General features: G+C 37.4%; 1 protein-coding gene across 1 annotated transcript; it reads left to right on the top strand.

Annotated features, from left to right (window-relative positions):
* Nucleotides 1-460: 460 nt before the first annotated feature.
* Nucleotides 461-23,158, top strand: Pex10 (peroxin 10). Its single transcript, XM_068381833.1, has 6 exons — nt 461-724; nt 4,106-4,217; nt 6,785-6,942; nt 11,235-11,486; nt 18,181-18,337; nt 22,783-23,158. Exons 2-6 carry the CDS (start codon nt 4,106-4,108, stop codon nt 22,971-22,973), a joined length of 870 nt encoding a protein of 289 aa, XP_068237934.1. The 5' UTR covers nt 461-724; the 3' UTR covers nt 22,974-23,158.
* Nucleotides 23,159-25,652: the final 2,494 nt, after the last annotated feature.

Here is a 25,652-nt window from a genome sequence, read left to right as displayed (position 1 = left end):
TGGTAAAGAACATTCTTGAAATAATTACCTTTCATTGAATGAAACAATGGCCTTTCATTGAATGATGCAGTATTTGGTAAATAACATTCTCAAAACAACTATCTTTCATTGAATGAAACAATTGCCTTTCGTTGAATGATGCAGTATTTGGTAAACATCATTCTTGAAACAATTACCTTTCCTTTCATCGAATTTCTTGCACAGTTCTGCTTAACTACGTCCTTTACTGCACACAAACCAATCGAGAACTAAGAGAGCCGTTTCATATCCCAGCTTTGCCCGTACTACTAATACTAAACGGTTCAAATAAAAAAGTATATATAAAATTACAAATTTACCGTTAATAATTAATATTTCAGGCTGTTCTCGGTATAAAATAGGAATTGTTTAAGCTAATTATTAGTTTTCAGTGGCCATAAAAGTGTTTTATGGTAAAATGCGTATGTAGTGATCAGTTAAGAACCAGAAACCGTTATTGACTGTACGCCATAGTTTACGCATTCTTGGACGGACTGGTTTTTATAATCTGATAACGCTAAATACCTCATTAACTGATAAGGGAATGCATATATAAGTATGAACAGTGTACTATTTAAAGGCTGTCCTCATTTTCTTCAAGGTGTGAAGATAAATTGACATGAGCATCCCTTCTAACACTTGGCCGTTGGGGTCCTGATCTCGTAAATAAATCATTCATAAAAACCAGCCAGTTTACGCTATCAAGGTGAGTAGCGTAAATGGTTTGTCCATTCATAAACAAACGTGTAATCGAACGTTACTAGAGTAAATAAAACGGTTGCTCATTCATAAAACCTTGTAAACGATCGCTATTAACGTATCGTCTCGAACGAGATATACATACATATTCTTGCCTATGTTTAATATGCCTTTTGGGTTATATGTATAATGTGATGACAAACATAACTTAATTACTTATAGAATAAGGTAAGTTTGTATTTATTTACCCTTGCACTATATTCATAACTAAGAAAATAAGGTGTCTAATCTAGAAAAATAAGTCTGGGGTGTATGTATGATAGCGGCCACCTGTATGTATGATGACAGCCGACTAAAAATGTGGCAGTGTTGGGGGTTGCAGGGGTTCATTAGCCCCACATTAGGTAATCGGGGGTGTATGTATGATAGCGGCCACCTTTATGTATTATGTCTAAGAATACGGCAGTGTAAGGGGTGGGTCACAGCCCCTGTTAGGTAAGTAGGTAAGGACATGGCTTGTAGGTTAGGTTAGGGGGGAAAGTTTAGGTTAGTTTACATACATTTTTAATGAATGCTTGAGGAAATGGCCGCTGATATACAAAGGCTCCTAATCAGGTAAGGACACGGCTTGTAGGTTAGGTTAGGGGGTGAGTTTACGTTAGTTGCTGTCCATTTATAACGCGCGCTGGAGGAACTGGCCGCTAATGTACAAAGGCTCCGTAAGCATTTTTGGTGTAGTTATAGATACTATGAATTACGGAAGTAGTTTGGAACACTCCATAGTCTGCAAATTAAAGGCTATTTAAAATTCCAAAAGTTACGGCTGGAGATCTAAATTACAAAACGAAAACAAGCACCACCTAACTTAACCTGGTACCCGTATCTGTACCCACTTGGCTTTTGGGGGAAGAAAGAGCTACCACTCCTTTGCGACCCTGCTCCTTAGACGGCTGTAGCCTTTGAAATATAAACCGTATACAGTTTTAATAATTGTATAATTCAGTGGAGTAAATATTTAATGTGCGGTCTTTAATTTGTTTACTCTCGAAACAGGGTATTTCAGTCTTACTGTATTTCATAGTTTAATCCGTTCATGAGACTTGGAATTTATAAAAATTTATAATTCTGACGTTCAATGACCCCATAAGATATCTAAATATTTAGGAGCATTTGCATGTCAGCGGCCAGTTCCTCATGCGTTGATTATAAAATGGACATCAACTAACCTAAAGTTTCCCCCCTAACGTAACCTACAAGCCATGACCTTACCTACTTACCTAACGGGGGGCTGACGCCCCCTGCGACCCCTCTTACACTGCCGTATTCTAATTTAAACATAATATATACAGGTGGCCGCTATCATACATACACCCTAGTATTTATAAGCACACTAGTAACGCTTATTAATTCCTCCAAAGGGGAAACGGCGATGTGTTTTGCATAATGTTAATACGAACATCTTTCTCAACGTAAATCAAATAACAGTTTGAGGTGTCTGACGTAGACGAAGGACGAGCTAGTATCAAAAGGGGTGAAGTTTGTGGAGGTAAGAGGTTGGCGAAGAGAAAGCCACACGATGGTAAAAACTGTTCTGATTATAGATTGCAAATGGTTATCGGTAATAATGATACAGAAAATGTAGGAAATCGGAATTTGGAAATGCAATTAACCTGTCGGGAATTTTATGGGCTGTTCTCCTGTTCTTCTTGTGTCATGGAGATCAAAACAAATGAAGTAAAATGGGAAATTTTTACAAATATCCAAATTATTCTTAACCACTGAGTATAAGGTATCAAAACAAAAGAAGTAAAAGAAATTTTTACAAATATCCAAGTTATTTTTAACCACTGAGTATAAGGTATCAAAACAAAAGAAGTAAAAGAAATTTTTACAAATATCCAAGTTATTCTTAACCACTGAGTATAAGGTATCAAAACGAAAGAAGTAAAATGGGAAATTATACGAAAGTATCCAAGTTATTCTTAACCACTGAGTATAAGGTAAAAACGAAATAAGTAAAATGGGAAATTATACGGAAGTATCCAAGTTATTCTTAACCACTGGGTATAAGGTATCAAAACAAAATAAGTAAAAGGGGAATTTTTACAAATATCCAAGTTATTCTTAACCCTGAGTATAGGTTATGATGTTCAAACTATTGTCCTAGTAAGGTTATATAGGTTAATTTGTTCATAAGAATAGTGAATATTGTACTACAGTCAAGTAAAACCAAACTTTCTTCATTATTTAGATTATGGTAGATTAGGTTGACTGAAATTAGGATGTTTTTACTTAATTTCTGAACCATCCTAACCTTCCAACAAGTGCTCCGAACAGCGGACGGAACCTTCTAACTATACCTAGTAAAGGTCTATGCTGGCTTGTTGCCATCCGGTGTCCGCCATTCTACAAACCTTCAATAGATTTGGTCCTTAACTTTTCTCATTATGAATCGACCGGTGTCCACCATTCTACAAACCTTCAATAGATTTGGTCCTTAACTTTTCTATTTATGAATTGACCGATGTCCGCCATTCTACAAACCTTCAATAGATTTGGTCCTTAACTTTTCTCTTTATGAATCGACTGGTGTCCACCATTCTATAAACCTTCAATAGATTTGGTCCTTAACTTTTCTCTTTATGAATCGACTGGTGTCCACCATTCTACAAACCTTCAATAGATCTGGTCCTTTTCTATTTATTAATCGACCGGTGTCCGCCAATCTACAAACCCTCTCCCCATTATTAATAAGGGACTAGTTAAGCCTTGTATAACACCATGGGTATTACATTATAGCCTAACACTGACAGCCGAGACGGTTTTACGCTTATACCCTAAAGCCTGCCCTTAACACTAGCCATAACAACTCTGGCTGTGAAATCGAAATTGGGTTAAGTCTAGGCAAGAATGTCCGTGGGTTCTCTGTGTACTGCTTAGAGGCTCGCCACAGAGGGTTATAGGATGACATTCTGCCTCTATAAAGTCACTGCCACTTGTTTGTGGTAAATTTGTAGTTCAATATCAGACATCAAAACAGCAGCGAGATCGTAAATGAAAATATACTAAACCTGAAAGGTGTATCGAGCCAAGGCTACAGGTGACATTGAACACTAACATACTCATTTCTTTTTAATTTAGGTTTTATTATAAGTAATGTGGTGGTATGAATCTAATACCAGAAAAAAATGACGCTGCCGGTTTAGTATGTGGCCTACCTTTCGAATATGGCTTACGAAATTCTGTTTTAGTATGTGGCCTAACCTAACCTAAAATAACAAGCCAGATAGGCTACATACTAAACCAGAATAAAAAGGTAGGCCACATACTAAACCGGCACCAAAATGACCTTATGAGATCAGATGATGACACTTCTCATTTTTTTCAGATGCCTTTTCATCAAGCAGGAGCCGCGGAAATTCTTCGATCCGTGCAAAAAGACGAGAGCTACCTCAGTCATTTGAAGTCAAGTGTTGCTGATATAGTGCAGAGATCCTTTGGTATGTAAATCATAGCTAGAAGTTTGAGAATTTTTACTTGATTTTCTGTCTTTGTGTTTATATTCTTCCAAATCTTTTTATTATTATTATTATTATTATTATTATTATTATTATTATTATAATAAGCTAAGCTAAAACCATAATTGGAAAAACAAGATGCTATAAACCCAAGGTCTCCAACAGGGAAAAATAGCCCAGTAAGGAAAGGAAATAGAAATATAAAACTACTGTACAAGAAAACTAATAAACAATCAAAAGAAAATATACTAAGAATAGTAACAATATTAAATTAGGTCTTCCATATATAAACTATAAAAATTTTAAAAAAACAGGAGAGAGAAATAAAATAGAATAGTGTGCCCAAATGTACCCTCAAGCAAGAGAACTCTTAATTCAAGATAGTGGAAGGCCACAGTACAGAGGCTCTGGCACTACATTTAATAAAACAATTGAGGGTTTTCGTATGAGTCCTTTTCTATTGGAAAACAAGAAATGTGCCTTTCTGGGGGCTACTAGATCTATTGAGACAGTTTGTTCCTACACGATTTGAAACCCAAGTCCTTCAGCGGGAGTCTAATTTCTGCCAAGCTGGAAACTCGGCTGGTAAAATTTATAACAAGGTGTTGGTAGTTACAATTAAGGAAGCCCCCACCCCATGCCAGTTCATGGAGTAGACACTTTGAGTCCCACTCAAACTCGTTAGTTCCTTTGGTCGCTACAACCTCGCCGTCCTTGTGAGCTAAGAATGGGCGTTTGGGGAAGCCTGTAGGTCTACCTGCTGAGTCATCAGCAGCCATTGCCTGGCCCTAGCTTAGGTGGAGAGGGGCCTTGGGTGCTCATCATATGTGTATACTCTAGGGCATTGTCCTGCTTGCTAGGGCAGTGTCATTGTCCTTTGCCTCTGCCATTCATGAGCAGCCCTTGATAAAAGAAAAATGGTAGTATGGACATACTCTCGGTGTGACCATATTTGGTTGTAGTCTTCTTTTTCTTTTGATTTTCAGATGCTGTGTGATTGTTATAATGGAGAATCACATGCGGGCATGCAGTCCTGTCCAGATGTATCCTGTCGTAAGTGTGGCCCTTTCTTGACTTGGTCAGATGGAGCCCCATTCTTTGTGCCCTTTTTGTATAGGTCATGATTGGATACAAAGATCCTCCTGTGAGTAGCGTAGGGAATTGCAAACCTTACAGGCTGGAGTATGGTAAGAGGAGGAAGAAGTCAAAAAGAGATTGTTCTCCTTTTGGGGTCTTCCTCTTAAGTCGAAGAATTCTGCTAGACCTCACCTCTCCCCCTCTGGTACTTTTAGTTTCTCAGAGTCCTTCCTCTGAATACTAAGAAGGATGATGAATCCGACTTGCCTTTAGTGATGGTCGGGTGATTCCACCCTACATGTATTTTCAGATAGTGATATTGCTAAAAGTAGGGCATTAAGGATACTGTCTTTCCTTAGGTTTCGAACATATTTGGTATATGGAGAATCTCCTGCAAGCCGTAGCAACTTCTAGCACTAAGTGGTCTTGTGCTGCTCGGCATTCCTTTGTTCCCCCTACAAAGGAAGCCGCTGTCATGACTCCCTCCGGCCTCGGTGAGCTGCCAGGGGGCAGGGCTTCCCTACCACCCACCCGCCATTAATTACCGACACCTTGTTATATTTTTTAATAGCCACGTTTCCAGCTAAGCTAAAATCATACTTTTATTAAGGGAAGCTTTGTATACATACATATACCAAGGCACTTCCCCCAATTTTGGGGGGTAGCCGACATCAACAAATGAAACGAAAACAAAAAAGGGGACCTCTACTCTCTACGTTCCTCCCAGCCTAACAAGGGACTCAACCGAGTTCAGCTGGTACTGCTAGGGTGCCACAGCCCACCCTCCCCTGTTATCCACCACAGATGAAGCTTCATAATGCTGAATCCGTTTTGTATAGTTAAGGAAAATACAAATTATTTTTACAGTTTGATTTTTGGAATAATTTAAATTCTATGCAAATACAAACTTCTACTTTTATGAGATTGTCCTGTCATTAAGAAGATCACTCCCTATTGTTTGATTGGGATAGATAATTATTCAAAATGGACATCTACTATTTTTAGCGAGAAATTTTTACCAGATAGTGATTTTCTTTAAAGTCTCGTCTGTAGCGGAAACTCCTCATAATCATCTTGAGTGCTTGAGTAATTAAACATTTTAAATCATAGCCTTTTATAAAAGAATTAATTTAATTTTTAACAAACATTTAGGCCAGTAAAAACTAGCAGTACCAGCTGAACTCGGCTGAGTCCCTGGTTAGGCTGGAGGAACGTAGAGGGTAGAGGTCCCCTATTTTGTTTTGTTGCTTGTTGATGTCGGCTACCCCCCAAAATTGGGGGAAGTGCCTTTGGTATGTGTATGTATGTAAAAACTTGTTTCATATATCATAAATGAAGTAGTTTATAAGGAATGGGTAAATTCCACTTGAAAACCATTCAAATAGAACATTTATAAAGCTGTTTTACTTCATGCATTTCCCAAAAACATTCTTATCTTATGTTTTTTTTTTTTTTTACTATACTTTAAACAGGGACAAGAACCTGGTTGAATGTTAACCAGTATTCAGATGTTCTCTGTGAGCTGGGATATTACACCCTCACTACGCTATGCTTACGCCAGACGCTGGGGGAAGAGTACACAGGTATTATTCAAGTCGATCGCAACAGAAGACGATTACCTTCTCACCTCGTAAGTTATGTTTCAAAATTTTAATTCCCTCATTTTTCATTATTATTTTCATATATTGCCGTTATATTGACCCTTTCACCCCCAAAGGACGTACCGGTACGTTCTTGCAAAACACTGTTAATTACATATTTTTACATATTTTTGATAATTTTATGAGAAACTTCAGGCATTTTCCAAAAGAATGAGACCAACCTGACCTCTCTAGGACAAAAATTAAGCTTTTTAGAGCAATTTAAAAAAATTATATAGCAAAATGTGCTCGAAATTTAACCTTATGGTGGGGGTAAAAGGGTTAACCCTTTTACCCCCAGGCTATTTGGAAATTTCCATCCCTTAACCCCCAGGGGGTTATTTTTTTCCCAGCACATTTTGCTGTATATTTTTTTTAAATTGCTCTAAAAGCCTTAATTTTTGTCATAGAGAGGTCAGGTTGGTCTCATTCTCTTGGAAAATGCCTGATTTTTCTCAAAAAAATCTCAAAAATATGAAAAAGAAAAATTTTATAGCATTTTTTTGCAAGGACGTACCGGTACGTCCATGGGGGTAAAGGGATGGCTTTTGTGAAACGTACCAGTACGTCCTTTGGGGGTAAAAGGGTTAACTGATATACAGTACCATTGTAATATTTATTTAGGCAATCCATCTACAGGAATACTTGTATACTGTAGTTTAATTTATGCAAACTTTTTTTTTAATTTTTCTTTGTTCCTGTACGAATACAAACCATTGTCCTTGTTTCCTTTCCTCACTGAGCTACTTTCCCTGTTGGAGCCCCTGGCCTTATAGCATCCTGCTTTTCCAACTAGGGTTGTAGCTTAGCAAGTAATAATAATAATAATAAGTATGGTTTTACCAAAGCTGGATGGTGCCATTTAAATATTTAATAATGAGGTTGTAGTTTCTGGTGAGTGAGGTTCAGCCCCACCCACACAATAGTTATCACATCCTTCAATTTGATTTTGGTTTCAAGCTAGTACAGTCTTAATGCTAGCTTCCTCGTTTGGCTGTTTTGATCTTTTGCTTTTTATTTTATATTGAATAATTCTCCTGGTAGATGGTCGTTTTCAAGGGATATATTAAAGAAAGAAGTCAAGGATATGCAGTTTTCAGGATAAACTGTAGATGTTGATATTGATTATAACAAAATTGCCATTACCCACAACAGTCTTTTTCCTATTGGATGATATGTTTGTTGCTGTAATTCCTATGCTATTGTGGCCTTACGATGACACTATGAACCTATGGAAATATGCATTCCATAGACATCACTATTGTTGCATTGGAGGAAGCTGTGTGTTTAAGGGAAGAGTTTAGCCCTTCTTCCTTCTCCGCAGTGTCTTTCCAGCCGTGGGAAGGCTCGAAGGTCTTCACATGTGGTGTTGACTTTGCTGCTTGGAAGACTCGCCTGTGGCCTCTTTTCCCGTGGGAGTGTCATCATTGGCTTGCACGACCCCACAAAGAGCGAACTTCAAGTTCCTCCTCCCTGTCTGCCTCATAATCATTAGATTCATCACAATGCGACTTCAAGAAGAACAAGTAGATGATATCATTGAAGATGTCTAGGAGAACAGATTGATACGAGTCTTGTATGGCTAGACTGACCGTTCTCTTCCTGCACGTGGTGTGGTTGAGATGTTGCAGTACCAAGAACCAACTCGTATGGGGGAGGTGGTATGTCTGTATGTGATACAGGTGCTTGCACACCTGCTGAGGGTGATTGGTCTCGTTCAGAACCGATCATGTTCACCGTTGGTCAGGATGAAAGGCACTGAAAAGAAGTATTGTCACTCGCTGCTCTCGTTCTCATAACAATTAGACTACCCTAGACCAAACCTGGGAATGCTGTTACATCTGGCCTGAAGAAGAAAAATTCATCGAAATCCAGGAAGGCTAAATCATTCTGAAGGATAGAAGTCCTCCATCACCTTCATTCAGGAGTTCGTGGCTAGGACTTAGAATCAACCTGTTCACGACTTCAAGTCCTTCATCTCTTCCCTTCAAATAGTGAATTGTAGGAACCAGGATGACTTTGAAAAATGCTTCGACTCTTCCTACAGCAATGGAAGCAATATGAAAGGAGATCCTAAAACATTGTTTCTTTCTGGCATCGTTGGACAATCGTACTTGGTTTCCCGTAGGTAAGGAGATAAAGGGACCATCCCGGACTCAAGTGCTTGAAGTCAGACATATATCTATCCTAGCTCTAGTGAAGAATCTGTCAGGGCCGCAGATTTTGAAGACGAGTCTGGTAACGACAGGCATTCTGTGCCATTTACCTATGGGAGTATACCCATAAGTCTCTGGGTATCTGTATCCTTGACCCAGTGGTAGTTCCTCAACAGATCACATAGCAAACCAAGTTCCTTCATAGGACGAGTGACATTTTGTCTGCGATAGTAGTCTGGACGTAATTCAATATAGAAAAGTAATATCGACTGGTCCTTTCACCTCATCTTTCATCCTCTTCTTTTGGGTGGAGAAGTCTCTCGTCTACTTGATGGTTTGGACACTGGATGGGAGTAAACTGCATAATCAAGCAATATATCCTAACTATGTTTTGTTTAGAAGTATCTACACATCCTCCTATAAGATGGGGAGTAGGATCAAATGTATGGAGACACTCTTCTCATAAATGTTAGTACTTTCTGACGATATATCCTCTGTGCATTTGCAGAAGGTCCTCAACTTACAAACTTAATTGGTTCCAAGAAGCTATTTTTAAATTGAATTTTGTTTAATTTGGCCTAGGGTAGGCCTAGTCTAAATCCCATGCCTATGGTTTCCAGCTGCAAAATTCAACAAATAATTGGGTTTCATATGAAATAGATATCAGGTTATTACAAATATCATTTTGTTTTCTGTATTAAAATGATGCAAAGTTGTTTCATTACAGTATTTTTTTATCATATTTTTATTTTCAGTTGAATTTGTGTTTGTATCTGAATGTTTAAGTTGAGGGCCTTCTGTATAGAGTTTTCCCTTGACTATCTACTAGGCCCTGGTAGTGATAGTGATCTAGCCTAACACCGTCTTCATCTATATGCCCAGGTCATTTAGAGGTTCACTGGATTCATAACTTTAGTTCCCATACAAGACCGAATGAATGGCGAGCGATTGTGACGCAGTTCCGGTAGCCTCTGCTGCTTCCTCCGGTGCCTTGGAAGACCGCGGAGGTAGAAGCAGTAGGGGAATCAACGTTATGAAGTTTCATCTGTGGTGGATAACGGGGGAGGGTGGGCTGTGGCACCCCTAGCAGTACCAACTGAACCCAGTTGAGTCCCTTGTCAGGCTGGGAGGAACGTAGAGAGGAGAGGTCCCCTTTTCTGTTTCACATGTTTGATGTCGGCTACCCCCCAAATTGGGGGAAATGCCTTGGTATATGTATGTACAAGACTTAAGTGCTTTGACATTACGGGAAAATAAATCGGCCAATTGGATATGGAGATTTTCCGCCTTCTTAAGGATAAGTCTCCTGTTAAAGGATGAAGTTTTGTAATAGTGTAGGAACAAATCCTATTTTTACTGTAATTTGTATTTTTTCTAACAATACAAACCAATCCTTCAAATTTCACTTCACTTCAACCATCCCTCAATTCCTAGGTCTAAGATCTATGTGGGAGTTCAGTGACCGGCCATGTGGGCAAGACTTACCTGCCACCTTATTATCATCAAGTTTTAACAGCTGTAGGCATCTTTACTGAAAGCATAATCCTATTAAAAGACTCATTATTATTATTATTGTTACTAGCCAAGCTACAATCCTAGTTGGAAAAGCAAGATGCTATAAGCCCAAGGGCTCCAATAGGGAGAAATACCCCAGTAAGGAAAGGAAATAAGGAAATAAATAAATGATGGGAACAAATTAACAATAAATCATTCTAAAAACAGTAACAGCGTCAAAATAGATATGTCATTTATAAACTATTAACAACGTCAAAACAGATACGTCAAAGACTTGTCAGCCTTGGTCAACATAAATACATTTGCTCCAACTTGGAACTTTTGAAGTTCTATTGATTCAACTTACTGATTAGGAAGATCATTCCACAACTTGGTAACAGCTATTTGTATAGCTATGGAAATACAAAATATTTTAAACTTTAGTGGTATTTTGATTACTGTCAGTGTACAGTATAACTGTATGAAATTATTTTAATATCTATGCATTTCCACTGAAAGTAGTTTCCTATTACTAGTGTTTGTATAGCTACGAAAAATGTAAATTACTTTCAGTGTATATCTATATGAAATTATTTTTGTAATTGTCATTTGTAATATTTTACTCTTTCAAGGAACGAACTGTCATGGTAATACTGCAGTGTTTTGGACCAAAGGTGCTGCAATTAGGACTTGCCAAATTCGAAAAATCTGTCAGAGTCGGTAGTTTTTCGACTTATTTGCGGCCAGAACTGAGAAATATCATTTTGCAGCAGATTCCTAAGTTGCAGTATTCCCTCACGCTGTTGCACCGAATTCACTTGGCAGTATTTTACTTCAGCAGTGGATTTTATCACATTTCAAAAAGAATGACTGGAATAAAATACGTAAGTACACAGGCTTTAATTCGTCTTTCTATTTTTTAATTTTGTGCCTATACATCTATAAACCATCGATCCTTAACCCTTTTACCCCCAATGGACGTACTGGTACGTTACACAAAACTCATCCCTTTACCCCCATGGATGTACTGGTACGTCCTTGCCAAAAACTGCTATTTACATTTTTTTTTTTTTCATATTTTCGATAACTTTATGAGAAACTTTGGGCATTTTCCAAAAGAATGAGACCAACCTGACCTCTCTATGATGAAAATTAAGGCTGTTAGAGCAATTTAAAAAATATATTTTGCAATATGTGCTTGTGAAAAAAAAAGCCGTGGGGGTTAAGGGTTGGAAAGTTCCGAATATCCTGGGGGTAAAAGGGTTAACAGGAGTATATCTTTGCCAAGACTTTTAACGAAGCTGAAATGGTCGTTTAAACTTTTAACAAGGTAGTAATAGTTGCTGGTGCCCACTAACCAGGTAGAAAAACCCACAATTTGACTTCGGCTGCAGTTCTCTCACTGACTTCGGCCGCAGTTCTCTCACTTTGACTTTGGCAGTAGTTCTCTCACTGACTTCGGCCGCAGTTCTCTCACTTTGACCTCGGCTGCAGTTCTCTCACTTTGACTTCGGTCGCAGTTCTCTCACTTTGACTTCGGTCGCAGTTCTCTCACATTGACCTCGGCTGCAGTTCTCTCACTTTGACTTCGGTCGCAGTTCTCTCACTTTGACTTCGGTCGCAGTTCTCTCACATTGACCTCGGCTGCAGTTCTCTCACTTTGACTTCGGTCGCAGTTCTCTCACTTTGACTTCGGCTGCAGTTCAGTAATTACTTACTGTACTTCTCTGCTTTCTCAGAGTCCACTCATCTTGTCAAGACCCTTGCACTCCTTAGTGATTGCAATGACCTCGGTGAGGCGTCAGTGGCACCAGCCCCTTATCCATCATGAAGTTATCTTTTAAGTACCCAAGCCCTTTAAAGGCAACACCGGTGAGAGCTTCGAGCCCCACCACACCTTTGAAATCAGCGCTGAAGGGAGAAGATTCCGGGAACCTCCAACCTCATTTTCCTTGAAGAAAAGTTTGAACAGTGCCCCACCTTTCACCCCCACCCTGACCAGCCTAAGAGGGTGAGTAAAGGAAAGAAGGGAACACTGAAGTTAGCAGTCCTCTCCAGCTGCCACAAGTGGAGGGATGCTTGTCAAGTAATTGGACAATGTAGCAATGACATGGAGCATAGAATTAGATGGTGGAAGTCCTTCAGGATAGATAGCTACCTCTCCTCAACTCTTGCCCTCCACTCACATACATACTGTTGACGTTCCAGACATACCATCCGAAATCGTAGAAAGGTCTGGCTACAGCAGCAGAGGTTAAAGTGATAGAGGAGAAGAATGCACGCAAAGTAGTCGGAGGCAGTTCTCCAGGGTGCTACAGGCGACTTCCTGGTGGAGAAGTCAATTGGGGACTGAGGACCAGTCATCTACCTCTCTCCTTTAAACAAGTTTATTCTCCAGACCCATTCAAGATGGATGAATTATTGAAGTAACATATTTTATGAAGTAACATGAAAAATTATAGTGCTTTCCTTGGACCTGAAGTATGCATACTTCTAGATACCCATCCATTTTCCTACAGAAAGTACCTCTAATTTTTTTTGAGGAGAATAGTGTACCAGTTCAGAGCCCTGTGGTTTGGACTGTGTACCGCTCCCCGAGTTTTCTTACAAGTGTTCATGCTCATATCAACGTAGGCGCACTCACACAGGCTTTGCCTCTTGAAGTATCTTAATGATTGGTTGATCCTGTCGTCCTCCAGGATCAGCACGGACTTCTTTCCGTTTTACCAGTCTCGCCCATGCAGAGAATGTGGTACTGTACCAGGATATGCTGATAGACACAGCATCATCTAGAGTCTTTTATATCAGACTGTCGTATGAATGGACCCGGGAAGCAGCTCGCCTGTTCTTACATACACGAATCAGGAACTTATGGATCAACAGTGATAACGTTTTATGAGGCACCTTTCGTCATTGAAGAAACACCTCCCACTTTGGCGTTTCCACCAGTGACTGCCCCAGTGGTGTTTGAAGTGTCACTGGTCAGCAACCAGCAATCTCCCTCACCATCTGGTTATTATTATTATCATTATTAATTGCTAAGCTACAACCCTAGTTGGAAAAGCAGAATGCTTTAAGCTCAGGGGCTCCAATAAGGAAAATAGCCCAGTGAGGAAAGGAAGCAAGGAAAAAATAAATATTTTGGATAACATTAAAATAAAGATCTCGTGTATAAACTATAAAGACTTTAACAAAACAAGAGGAAGAGAAATTAGATAGAACAGTGTGCCCGAGTGTACCCTCAAGCAAGAGAACTCTAACCCAAGATAGTGGAAGACCATGGAACAGAGGCCATGGCACTACCCAAGACCAGAGGAACAGGAAGTACAGTACAGGACAGTCTGGCCTAGGGCCAGTGATTCATCGAGTGATTTGCCTGGCTTCGGCCACCTTGTTGCAAGTAAATGCCTAGCAAAAATTAATTTGGTGTTTTTCACGTACACTCTTTCTAGTATAGTTACAGCTGAATCAAAGTCTGCACATACTTTAATATGCTCAAACACTGTGAGGCAATTTACAAGTGGCCTTACTTGGTTATGTACATTCACACCACACCCCTCGATGAAGTTCATAAAGTTCCTGTACCAATGTTGCCACTCCTTCGTTGCCGTTGGGGAACTTGGGTCGACATCTAGACAAACTGGCTTCAGCGCCCTCTGCATAGTGGTAGTGAAGTTGCGTGAATGACCATAAAATAGTTGGCTGCAGCTTCTCAAGCTTTACTCAACTTAAACTATCATTACAGTCTGAAACAAACTCAAATACCTTTTGTATTTTCCCTGTTGGGGCCCCTGGGCTTATAGCATCGTGCTTTTCCAACTAGGGTTTTAGATTAGCATTTAATAATAATAATGATAATGATAAATAATAAGTTTTTACCCTAATACCATAATATATATCCTATTACCTTTAATACATGTATTGCAGTACTAACAATTACCTAACATGTATGTAAGTATGGTGTATGGATCACCATCCTTTCTCAGAGTCCCGTATGTAAACAAATTAAGATAATGCTTCTTCCTGATGGAACAACACTTGTATAAACTTATTTAATGAAACAAAGGAGAAGGCAGCAGCAAACATAATAGCCTTGAATAATAAATAAATATAACAGGTAATAGGATTGCCAAGGTACTAGTCACCCATTGAGATTCTACCACATGAGTTATGAGGTCTTTTCACTGGTCAGATAGTATTACATTGGATCCTTCTCTGGTTGCAGCTCATGTTTCCTTTGCTTACGCATGCAACGAGTAGTCTAGCCTATTCTTTACACTTTCACCATTTTCTCGTACACCTGACAACTCTGAGATAACCGAAAAATTCTTCTTCACTGCGATTGTTCAGTGGCTACTTTCCACTTGGTAAGGGTAGAAGAGACTTTTTAGATATGGTAAGCAGCTCTTCTAGGAGGACACTATAAACTCGAACCACTGTTCTTTAGTCTTGTAGTAGTGCCATAGTCTTCTGCTGTCGTACACAGTAAACTTGAACCATTCCTCTTTAGTCTTGTAGTAGTGCCATTCTACGGTCTTTAGTTAGAGTTCTCTTGCTTGAGGGTACACTCAGGCGCACTATTTTGTATTTCCCTTTTTCCTTTCCTCAGTGGGGTATTTTCCCTGTTGAAGCCCTTCGGTTTGTAGCGCCATGCTTTTCCAATTAGGGTTGTAACTCAGCTAATTATCACCATCATTATAGAATGTATTTAAACCCGTTTCTCATAATGACCATACATTCAGACAGCATATACTTCACACAGATACTGGTTCTTCCATGACTGTCTACCAGTCACTTGATAAAGGCCTAACCTATCACTTGCAACATCTTCATACCCGGGTCATTAGGATGTTGATAGGAATCATCACTTTTGCTCCTATGCTGGACCAAGTGCCTTGACATATTCTGGGAAGATTGGGCAGCCATTTTTTGTTCAAGAGGCTGCTTTCATCCTAAATTTAAGTCCTGTTAAAAGACAATAGTTCGTTACGATTTTTTAGTTTTATATTTTCCCTAACTATATAAACTTAAGTTCTTTAAGTTACTGTTCTCACCTTAACCAGTCCACAAATCATATAAGGTAAAAAACAAGCGCAAGTCTGACTGACGAGTGGGCGTGGTTTGTCCTCCATCCGCTAGTAATCACTACTACCTTATTAAAAGCTTAACGTGTGTTCTAGCTGAGTTGAAATCATATTCCTATTGAAGGAATCAGGTTTATGTAGTTAAGAAAAATACAAATTACATTATTTGAAAATACAAATCATTAAAATGAGGGATACTTTAAACATTCCTTGAGTAATATGTGGCCTTCGCAAAATTAATCACATTACTACTGGAAAATAAAATAATTGTATACTCTAATTTTAGCAGGTACAAATTACTAAAGACAATTGATTTATTTAACTTTTTTTTTTACTATTATTCACTAGATTTAAAATATCAACCAACTAACACTTGACAATTATTCTTTAAAGTTAAACGTCTCGCCTCTATCGCCCATCTCAGTTCCGACCCAAAGGTAAAAAGTGACGTCTTTGGCAGGAGAGTTAGGGGACCTACTTTGCCTCCATTCAAGACATATTGTTAATTACTTGGTTAGCAATATCAACGGAGGTTCCGGTTACTTATAGGCTGAAAACATTCCCTATTTTAATGGACTCAGGGTTATATAGCTAGGAAAAATATACTTTAATTTTTTTAGAATTTTTTTTTTAAAGAGCTCAGACTTTTAGTAAGTGAAAATATTTTTAATAAGATGTGAAAATTGTTTTCTTTAAATAAGATGTGAAATTGTGTTTTATTTATATAAGATGTGTAAATTTTTTTTAATAAGATGTGAAATTGGTGTTTTTAATAAGATGTGAAAATGGTGTTTAAGAGGTTAAAATTTTTTTTTTCTTTTAATAATTGGTGAAAAAGGGTTTCAGGTTAGTAAAAGAAATTTGAGAGTTTTGTTAGAAGAGAAACGGGGAACCAAATAGGTTTACTTCACAAGAAGATTCAAATCATTTATTTCATAAGCTCAATCATTTTTTTAACTAGAACACCATTACAGATGTTTAAGTACATAAATAAGAATTATTACATTCATAAAATACACTGTTCATCACTTGATCCCAACATACAGAAGATTGCAAAGATAGTTAAGATAACAATGAATAATCATACGCTTTGACTTGTCCAAATAATCTGTTGAAACTAGATGTTTAAGAAAGCTTTATCTTTAATATGTTTACATTCATAGTGTCATTTCTTTGCATTTAAATTCTATAAATTGTAAATAGTAAAACTATTCATGACTGCAATGGCTTTTGCATGTATGGGAAGCTGGTCTTTTCACTCATTTTTAAATATTTTAAATTCTAAGTGTTTCATTTTTAGGTTATTTATTCCCTTCTGTTTTTTACCTTAAGTTATTTATTCTTTAGGCATACTCCAATCGGCATCAATGACCATTGATGTTATGATGCCAGATACAGTAATTACCAATCATTAATTCATTGCTGTAACCGAGGCCCTTTGCGTCAATAGGCGTAGGAGGAGTTGATGATGATGAATTTATTGTATATACCAGCTGAACTCCGTTGAGTCCCTTGTCAGGCTGGAGGAACGTAGAGAGTAGAGGTCCCCTTTTTTGTTTTGTTTCATTGTTGATGTCGGCTACCCCCCAAGATTGGGGGAAGTGCCTTGGTATATGTATGCATGTATTAACCCTTTTACCGACAAAGTACGTACTGGTACGTTTCACAAAAGCCATCCCTTTACCCCCATGGAAGTACCGGTACGTCCATGCAAAAAAATGCTATAAAATTTATTTTTTCATATTTTTGATAATTTTTTAAGAAAATTCAGGCATTTTCCAAGAGAATGAGACCAACCTGACCTCTCTATGACAAAAATTAAGGCTGTTAGAGCAATTTAAAGAAAATATGCTGCAAAATGTGCTGGGGAAAAAATAACCCCTTGGGGGTTAAGGGTTGGAAATTTCTAAAGAGCCTGGGGGTAAAAGGGTTAATTCATTGCTGTAACAGAGGCCCTTTGCATCAATAGGCGTAGGAGGAGGAGATGATGATAATGAATTCATTGTATGTATGTAGTATAAAAAATCTTGTACATTGTCGATATGCATTTCATATTTGTAAAGTAAGAAATTTGTGTTTTTAACCCTTTTACCCCCAAAGAACGTATTGGTACGTTTCACAAAACCCACCCCTTTACCCCCATGGACGTACCGGTACGTCCTTGCAAAAAAATGCTATATAAAATTTTTTTTTCATATTTTTGATAATTTTTTTTAGAAAATTCAGGTATTTTCCAAGAGAATGAGACCAACCTGACCTCTCTATGACAAAAATTAAGGCTGTTAGAGCAATTTAAAAAAAAAAAATCTACAGCAAAATGTGCTGGGGAAAAATAACCCCCTGGGGGTTAAGGGTTGGAAATTTCCAAAGAGCCTGGGGGTAAAAGGGTTAACCAGGGCATTTTCTCATACATCAAATATAATTATGTGAGTGTGACACTCGTGTTTATAGTAATAATTCCTAAATTGTAAACTAACTTTTAATTTTGTTCCAGGTACTCATTCGTGAATGGCTAGGAGATAACGCAGCAAGTCAGTCTTTCAAGATACTTGGCTCGGTGCTCTTTTTACATGTGGTGTTGACTCTTTCGTATGCTGCGTACACAAATTTATTTGCAAAACCAAAGACTAGCAGTAAAAGGACTTTATCAAGTAAGCTATTAGTGGTTTGTTGCTCTGCGATTGTAACCTGTTCTTTTTATGGAAAATTCATTTGTGGTGTAAGTTTAGCACCATTCTACATACATACATACATATACCAAGGCACTTCCCCCAATTTTGGGGGGTAGCCGACATCAACAAATGAAACAAAAACAAAAAGGGGACCTCTACTCTCTACGTTCCTCCAGCCTAACAAGGGACTCAACCGAGTTCAGCTGGTACTGCTAGGGTGCCACAGCCCACCCTCTCACATTATCCACCATTATATGTTATGTAGAACAGGCTGGGAGGAACGTAGAGAGTAGAGGTCCCCTTTTTGTTTTGTTTCATTTGTTGATGTCGGCTACGCCCCAAAATTGGGGGAGGTGCCTTGGTATATGTTGTATAAAACTTTGGATTTAGTTAGAGGAATGAGAATCTGTTTTCAAGCAATGGCTGGATTCAAAACAATGACCATCTCATTAATAGCATGAATGAGAAGAGTATTAGCCACAATTATAACGTAGCCATCATGTTCTTGGAGTTCTTAACCCTTTTACCCCCAGGCTATTAGGAACTTTCCAACCCTTAACCCCTAGGCCTTTTTTTTTTCAAGCACATTTTGCAATATATATTTTTTAAATTGCTCTAACAGCCTTAATTTTCATCATAGAGAGGTCAGGTTGGTCTCATTCTTTTGGAAAATGCCTGAAGTTTCTCATAATGTTATCAAAAATGTGCAAAAAAATGTAAATAGCAGTTTTTTTGCAAGGACGTACCAGTACGTCCATGGGGGTAAAGGGATGAGTTTTGTGAAACGTACCAGTACGTCCATTGGGGGTAAAAGGGTTAAGTACATGAGGATTTGATCTCTTCACTCTTCTTCTGGCAAGTACAGTAATTTCTCCAGTCAATTTAGAATTTAGGTGTTCCTGGATCTGTATTTGCCATCTTGGTAAAGGATATTCAAGGTTTCTCAGTATGATGTTTATCTGTATTCAGTGGATCAAAGCTGAGGGGTTATCCTTTTGCTACCTTGATCACAATCTTGCACAGTAAGGTATGGGATACAACTAGGTTCGGGAATGAATGTATATAACTTAATCGCTATTGTTAACCCTTTTACCCCCAAAGGACGTACTGGTACGTTTCACAAAAGCCATCCCTTTACCCCCATGGACGTACTGGTACGTCCTTGCAAAAAAATGCTTTAAAAATTTTTTTTCCATATTTTTGATAATTTTTTGAGAAAATTCAGACATTTTCCAAGAGAATGAGACCAACCTGACCTCTCTATGACAAAAATTAAGGCTATTAGAGCAATTTAAAAAAAATATTCTGTAAAACGTGCTGGGAAAAAAATAACTCCCTTGGGAGTTAAGGGTTGGAAATTTCCAAATAGCCTGGGGGTAAAAGGGTTAATAAAGTATCATTTAAGTCCATTGCAATCTTTACACCATTCAGAAAACCACGTAAAAAGCAATGTAAAGCCATGATACCCTTGGCTCGGCTCCAGGGCTGCCACACTGTCAGTTTATTCACATCTGCCTAACTAAACATCTGTTAAATTACATTTATTTTACAGTAGCTAACTGATGTGGGGGCTTATTAGACAGAATTTTGGTTACTAAATTAATTATTTAGGTTCACTAAATAATTATTCAGCTGATACTGAACTCCATTCTATGTTTCACAGCAGAAGTGCTATTCAATGTGCTCTAGTTGTGTTAACATCCAACTCTGTTGGTACAAGAAAGCCAGTGAGTAAGTCCATGGTTCCAGAATTGGATTCTGCCTCGTGAAAAATGTATGATTTGACACAAAGATCATTCAATTAGGACAAGTCTGTCATTTTATTGCAAAATTCAATATTTCTGTATACAGAAAATCTTCAACTTAACCCTTTTACCCCCAGGCTATTTGGAACTTTCCAACCCTTAACCCCCAGGGTTTTTTTATTTTCAAGCACATTTTGCTATATATATTTTTTTTAAATTGCTCTAACAGCCTTAATTTTTGTCATAGAGAGGTCAGGTTGGTCTCATTCTTTTGGAAAATGCCTGAAGTTTCTCATAAAGTTATCAAAAATATGTAAACAAAAAATGTAAATAGCAGTTTTTTGCAAGGACGTACCAGTACGTCCATGGGGGTAAAGGGATGAGTTTTGTGAAACGTACCAGTACGTCCATTGAGGGTAAAAGGGTTAAAACCTAATATTGTAGGTTCCAAGAAGCTGTAAGTTGAATTCTGTTAAATTTTGGCCTAAGATAGGCCTAACCCAACTCCCATGCCTAGAAATTCTAAGCGCCAAAGTCAACAAATAATCCTGTTTCATATGAAATAAATAGCAGGTTATTGTCAGGGTCATTTTGTTTATGGTATTATATTATATAATAGTATTTTATTGCATAATTTCATCATTATATTACAGTATATGAACTTTCTCTCAAACATCAAGTATAATTGTGAGTGTTACACTCGTGTTTATAGTAACAATTTCTAAGTTGTAAAGTAACTTTTAATTTTGTTTCTGAGATTTATGATTTCAAATTTATTGTTGTTTGTATCTTTGAATGTTTGTAAGTTAAGGACCTTCTAACTGTTTAGTATTGAATGGTGTCCATCTTGAAAAATGGTCACCATGTCAAATTTTTATCCCTTTCACCCCCCAATGGATGTACCGGTACGTCCTTGCAAAACACTGCTATTTACATGTTTTTGCATATTTTTGACAACTTTATGAGAAACTTCAGGCATTTTCCAAAAGAATGAGACCAACCTGACCTCTCTATGACAAAAAATAAGACTGTTAGAGCAATTTAAATAATAATATAGCAAAATGTGCTTGAAAGTTCAACATACCTTGGGGATAAAAAGGGTTGTGTCTTAAGGCTGTTATTAGAAGAACAATCCCCAAGGAGTGTGTTTGGTGATTGTTTCCAGAAAGGAGAGATTCTCCTGAAAATTTCTTGTTATCTCCACTATTTTTAAATGGTTTATAAATGAATTGGGTTGACGAGCAGAAACGTAGGTAGTTTGCAGTACCATAACCTGAAAATAATACTGTTTTAATGGAGCTAAGTCATGTTCCTTAAGATGCCCTTTGACACCAAATCTCAGCAAATTCCTCATTTTCAGTATTGTCTTCCCAATGCACTCCAGTCACGAATCTTATTCGGTAATCGAACCACCACAAAGTAAATTAGTTTAAATGTTCATACTGCATCTTCGTTCAATAATAGTAATATACAGTGCATATGTAGGTATCATACTTCTCTGGTCATTATTAGTAAGAAACTTTTTTGCAAACTATCTACTGTGGTATCTTTCCACTTCATCTGAGTAGTTGTTGTTTTCTCTTAGGTCCTACTTCACTAACTGGTGTGTTCCTAAGATAACAGAAATGTTTTCAGCTCTTTGGATGCGTTTACTTCCACATGTTGAAAGTTTGTGAAGCATTTATTTGAACTATTGTTTGACATTGAGAATCTTCTGTTTCCATCCACTGTATAAATTTATCAGATTTTTATATGCATTGAATAACCTCACAATGTATCTTTCCTTCTACAGCAGTGGTTCCCAAACTTTTTCAGGCTAGCACCCCCTTGGCTTCCAAGTGGAGTCCTTGTGCCCTCTCCCTCTCGATTCTTTTTAAACTACATAACAGAGCTATGCATTCCTTTATAATTCTCATATCAATTTTATTATCTCTAAACTGCATAAGAGTTTCTTTGCCTTATTGTTTATGACATTTGTTTTTTTAATTTAGATTTAGTAGAAAAAGTAAGCTGTTTATTGTTCAAGTGCCCTTAACCCTTCTACCCCCAAAGGACATACTGGTACGTTTCACAAAACCCATCCCTTTACCCCCATGGACGTACCGGTACGTCCTTGCAAAAAAACTGCTATTTATATTTATTTTTGCATATTTTTGATAATTTTTTTAGAAACTTCAGGCATTTTCCAAGAGAATGAGACCAACCTGACCTCTCTATGACAAAAATTAAGGCTGTTAGAGCAATTTAAATAAATTATATTGCAAAATGTGCTTGAAAATAGAAAAAAAGCCGGGGAGTTAAGGGTTGGAAAGTTCCAAATAGCCTGGGGGTAAAAGGGTTAATGTTGATTTTATTATCTATAAACTGCATAAAAGTTTCTTTGCTTTATTGTTCATGCTATTTGTTTTGTTCATTTAGATTTTGTAGAAAAAAGTAAGCTGTTTATTGTTTAAGTGCTCTTAATGCCACCCTGTCATTCCCAACCATAGTTTTTGCCTCCCCGCCCCCAATATCAATGTTCCACACACTTTGGGAACTGATGTTCTGCAGGTATTGTTTGACCATTTTTCCTAAAAGTTCAGGAAGAGACTAAGGGCAGAATGTCATGATTTATTCTACATATTTTGTAAGGTTTTCCTCAACCTTTAATTGATGTTTTTTCCGTCATCCTTTGAATAGGTTGTTACGTGGATAGTCGGAAGCAGTGCCCCCTATGCTTAGAAGAACGTAGTCATTCGTCAGTCACTCCATGTGGACATCTGTTCTGTTGGCAGTGCATTCACGAAAGTCTGCAGACTTTGCAACAGTGTCCGCTATGCCGATATCACGTCTTACCATCTCAGGTTGTTCCACTTCTTAATTATGACTAATTATTTAGATATTATATATCTTTAATATGTTTTTATTTTTATGGCTGTGAAAGTGTGTTATATATCTTCGAAATGTCTTTTTATAGCTGTGAAAGTGTGTATGATTGTTGGGAGCTATATTTTTTATTTAGTGTACAGTACTGTTGATTATTCAGTAAGGAGAATAAAATCAAAGCCTCTAGAAAGACTTTTCCTTCCCTAGTGTTAAAGTTTTGAAATTTTGTATGGTAATTCCAGCTGATGAAAAATGTAACCATTTAGTCGGCCCTTAGCTGCATCAAGGATTCATCTTTGTTTTACCCTCATTTACACTACCTTCCAACATCCTAATTTTTACTTAATATGTAATAGGTCTTTACTCCAGTAGTACCTTATCTTTGAGTGGCTTACCTTTCCTCATGACCCAAATTTCTCACATACATTTAACAAATGGAATATGTTGATTAAAAGAATATACAGTAATGATGAGCGATTGGAGGTACTGTAATATGAAATTCCAAAACTTTGTTTTTTTAAATTCATTGTGATTATTATGGAATGTAATCTTGATTTCAGTGCTGTGGAATGTAATTTATAATTCAGTATTATAGCACTTACTTCTATGAAATGGTCAGAGGTGTTAGTTATAGCCTAAATTGCTGAATATGTTATGTGAATATATTATGTAAACTATGTTTATGCCATGCCCAATAAGATCCTTTGTAATGTCAATTTTCTGCCAGGTGTTTTTCCTTCTTGTCCGTCCCCTTTGGTCTTTTTAACCCTTTTACCCCCAAAAGACGTACTGGTACGTTTCACAAAACACATCCCTTTACCCCCATGGACGTACCGGTACGTCCTTGCAAAAAACTGCTATTTACAATTTTTTTTTTTTTTTATATAATTTTTTTGTGAAACTTCAGGCATTTTCCAAGAGAATGAGACCAACCTGACCTCTCTATGACAAAAATTAAGGCTGTTAGAGCAATTTGAAAAATATATACTGCAAAATGTGCTTGAATAGAAAATAACCAGTGGGGGTTAAGGGATGGAAAGTTCCAAATAGCCTGGGGGTAAAAGGGTTAACTTCTAGCTTACCACATAGAAGAGGAATACCACAGGGAGGTTCAAGTGTGGTATTAACTTAATAATACTAAAAGTTCTTTGCAGCATCCAATTATATTCTGGTGTTCTTGGTTTTGTATTTTACTGTTTTCCTTTAACCCTTTTACCCCAAGGCTATTTGGAACTTTCCAACCCTTAACCCCCAGTGGTTATTTTTTTGCAAGCACATTTTGCAGTATATATTTTTTGAATTGCTCTAACAGCCTTAATTTTCATCTTAGAGAGGTCAGGTTGGTCCCATTCTCTTGGAAAAATGCCTAAAGTTTCTCAAAAAATTATCAAAAAAATACAAAAAAAAATGTAAATAGCAGTTTTTTGCAAGGACGTACCGGTACGTCCATAGGGGTAAAGGGATGAGTTTTGTGAAACGTACCAGTACGTCCTTTTGGGGGTAAAAGGTTTAACTTATCTATCTGACATCCTTAACTTTTTATTCAACCCTTTTTAAACAAATCCTTTAGGCAAGCTCTGTGAAGAGTATACTGTAAAATTAAATCTGTTGGTTTTGTTGAGATCATTTGTAATTTAATGAATAATAGTAATAATTATAATAGTAATAGTAGTAATAATAGTAATAGCAGTAATCCTAATACAGTAAACAAAGTGCTTGAATATTTTCACTTTTTTTTTTCAGTCTTTACGTTTTATTTTTTTAATTCCTGTAAAGTGCCCATGCTTTTCCTATGGCTGATGTGACATGTAGGAGAATGTACAAAGACTTCTTTTAGTGTTGAAATTTATCTAAAATATATACAGTAGTATATTTCTAATCATAATGGTTTAAACTTATGGAATATATCAATATTTTGAACACATAAATTACTCTACGCATAATTCAGTATTTCATACAGGTATCTGTCACTCAACAGTAGCACACTTGCTACACCAACACGAAAATTTCTAGGTGTTCCCGTAGATGTTACGATCACTTGATTAGGCTGTCTGAACTGTAAGTAAACCTCATTGTCTATGGCGCACTAACCAGAAGCCGACAGTCCGCGTGCCTCTCCCACCACTTCGCAACTTGCCGTTGCTAGGTACATGGCTTCCGTTTTAGTCCAGGTGACACGAAGCATCCACGTCTATGGTTCAATACACGGATTTACTTCATTTTCAGCTAGATGCTGAAGCATTATGGCAGCTACGTTGTGAGAGCTCCATTGACAGATAAAGCGTTCAGAGAAGAGTTCATTGATTTTTGCAGACAACATCCTTGTTTGTGAAGAATTAATACATCTATAAATAATATAAATGTATGATATATACATGCTGTCTAGTCTATATGTATACAGAAGGTCCTCAAATTAAAAACCTGATAGATTCCAAAAAGCTGTTTGTAAGTCGAGTTTTGGCCTAGCGTAGACCTAACCTAACTCCCATGCCTATAATTTCTAGTTGCAAAAGTCATCAAATTGTCTATTTCTTATGTAATAATTATCTGGTTATTGTAATTGTTTTGCTATTCTAGAAGGACACTCAAAAATCAAACCATTATTCTCTGGGCTTGAATAGTGCCATAACCTCTGCACTATGGTTTTTCACTCTCTTAGGGTAGAGATTCTCTTGCTTGAGGGT

This window comes from Palaemon carinicauda, chromosome 10, assembly GCF_036898095.1.
Source record: "Palaemon carinicauda isolate YSFRI2023 chromosome 10, ASM3689809v2, whole genome shotgun sequence".
In the NCBI taxonomy this organism is placed as follows: Eukaryota; Metazoa; Arthropoda; class Malacostraca; order Decapoda; family Palaemonidae; genus Palaemon; species Palaemon carinicauda.
The sequence above is the reverse complement of the archived record's forward strand: the minus strand, read 5'-3'. Positions and strand labels throughout refer to the sequence as shown.

What these genes read in the sequence shown, in the direction of transcription:
- Pex10 (XM_068381833.1), top strand. Translation starts at nt 4,106, where the DNA reads ATGCCTTTTCATCAAGCAGGAGCCGCGGAAATTCTTCGATCCGTGCAA. An exon ending in GACGATTACCTTCTCACCTC is followed by an intron (nt 6,943 to 11,234) that starts GTAAGTTATGTT and finishes TACTCTTTCAAG; the next exon opens with GAACGAACTGTCATGGTAAT. An exon ending in CAGTAAAAGGACTTTATCAA is followed by an intron (nt 18,338 to 22,782) that starts GTAAGCTATTAG and finishes TCCTTTGAATAG; the next exon opens with GTTGTTACGTGGATAGTCGG.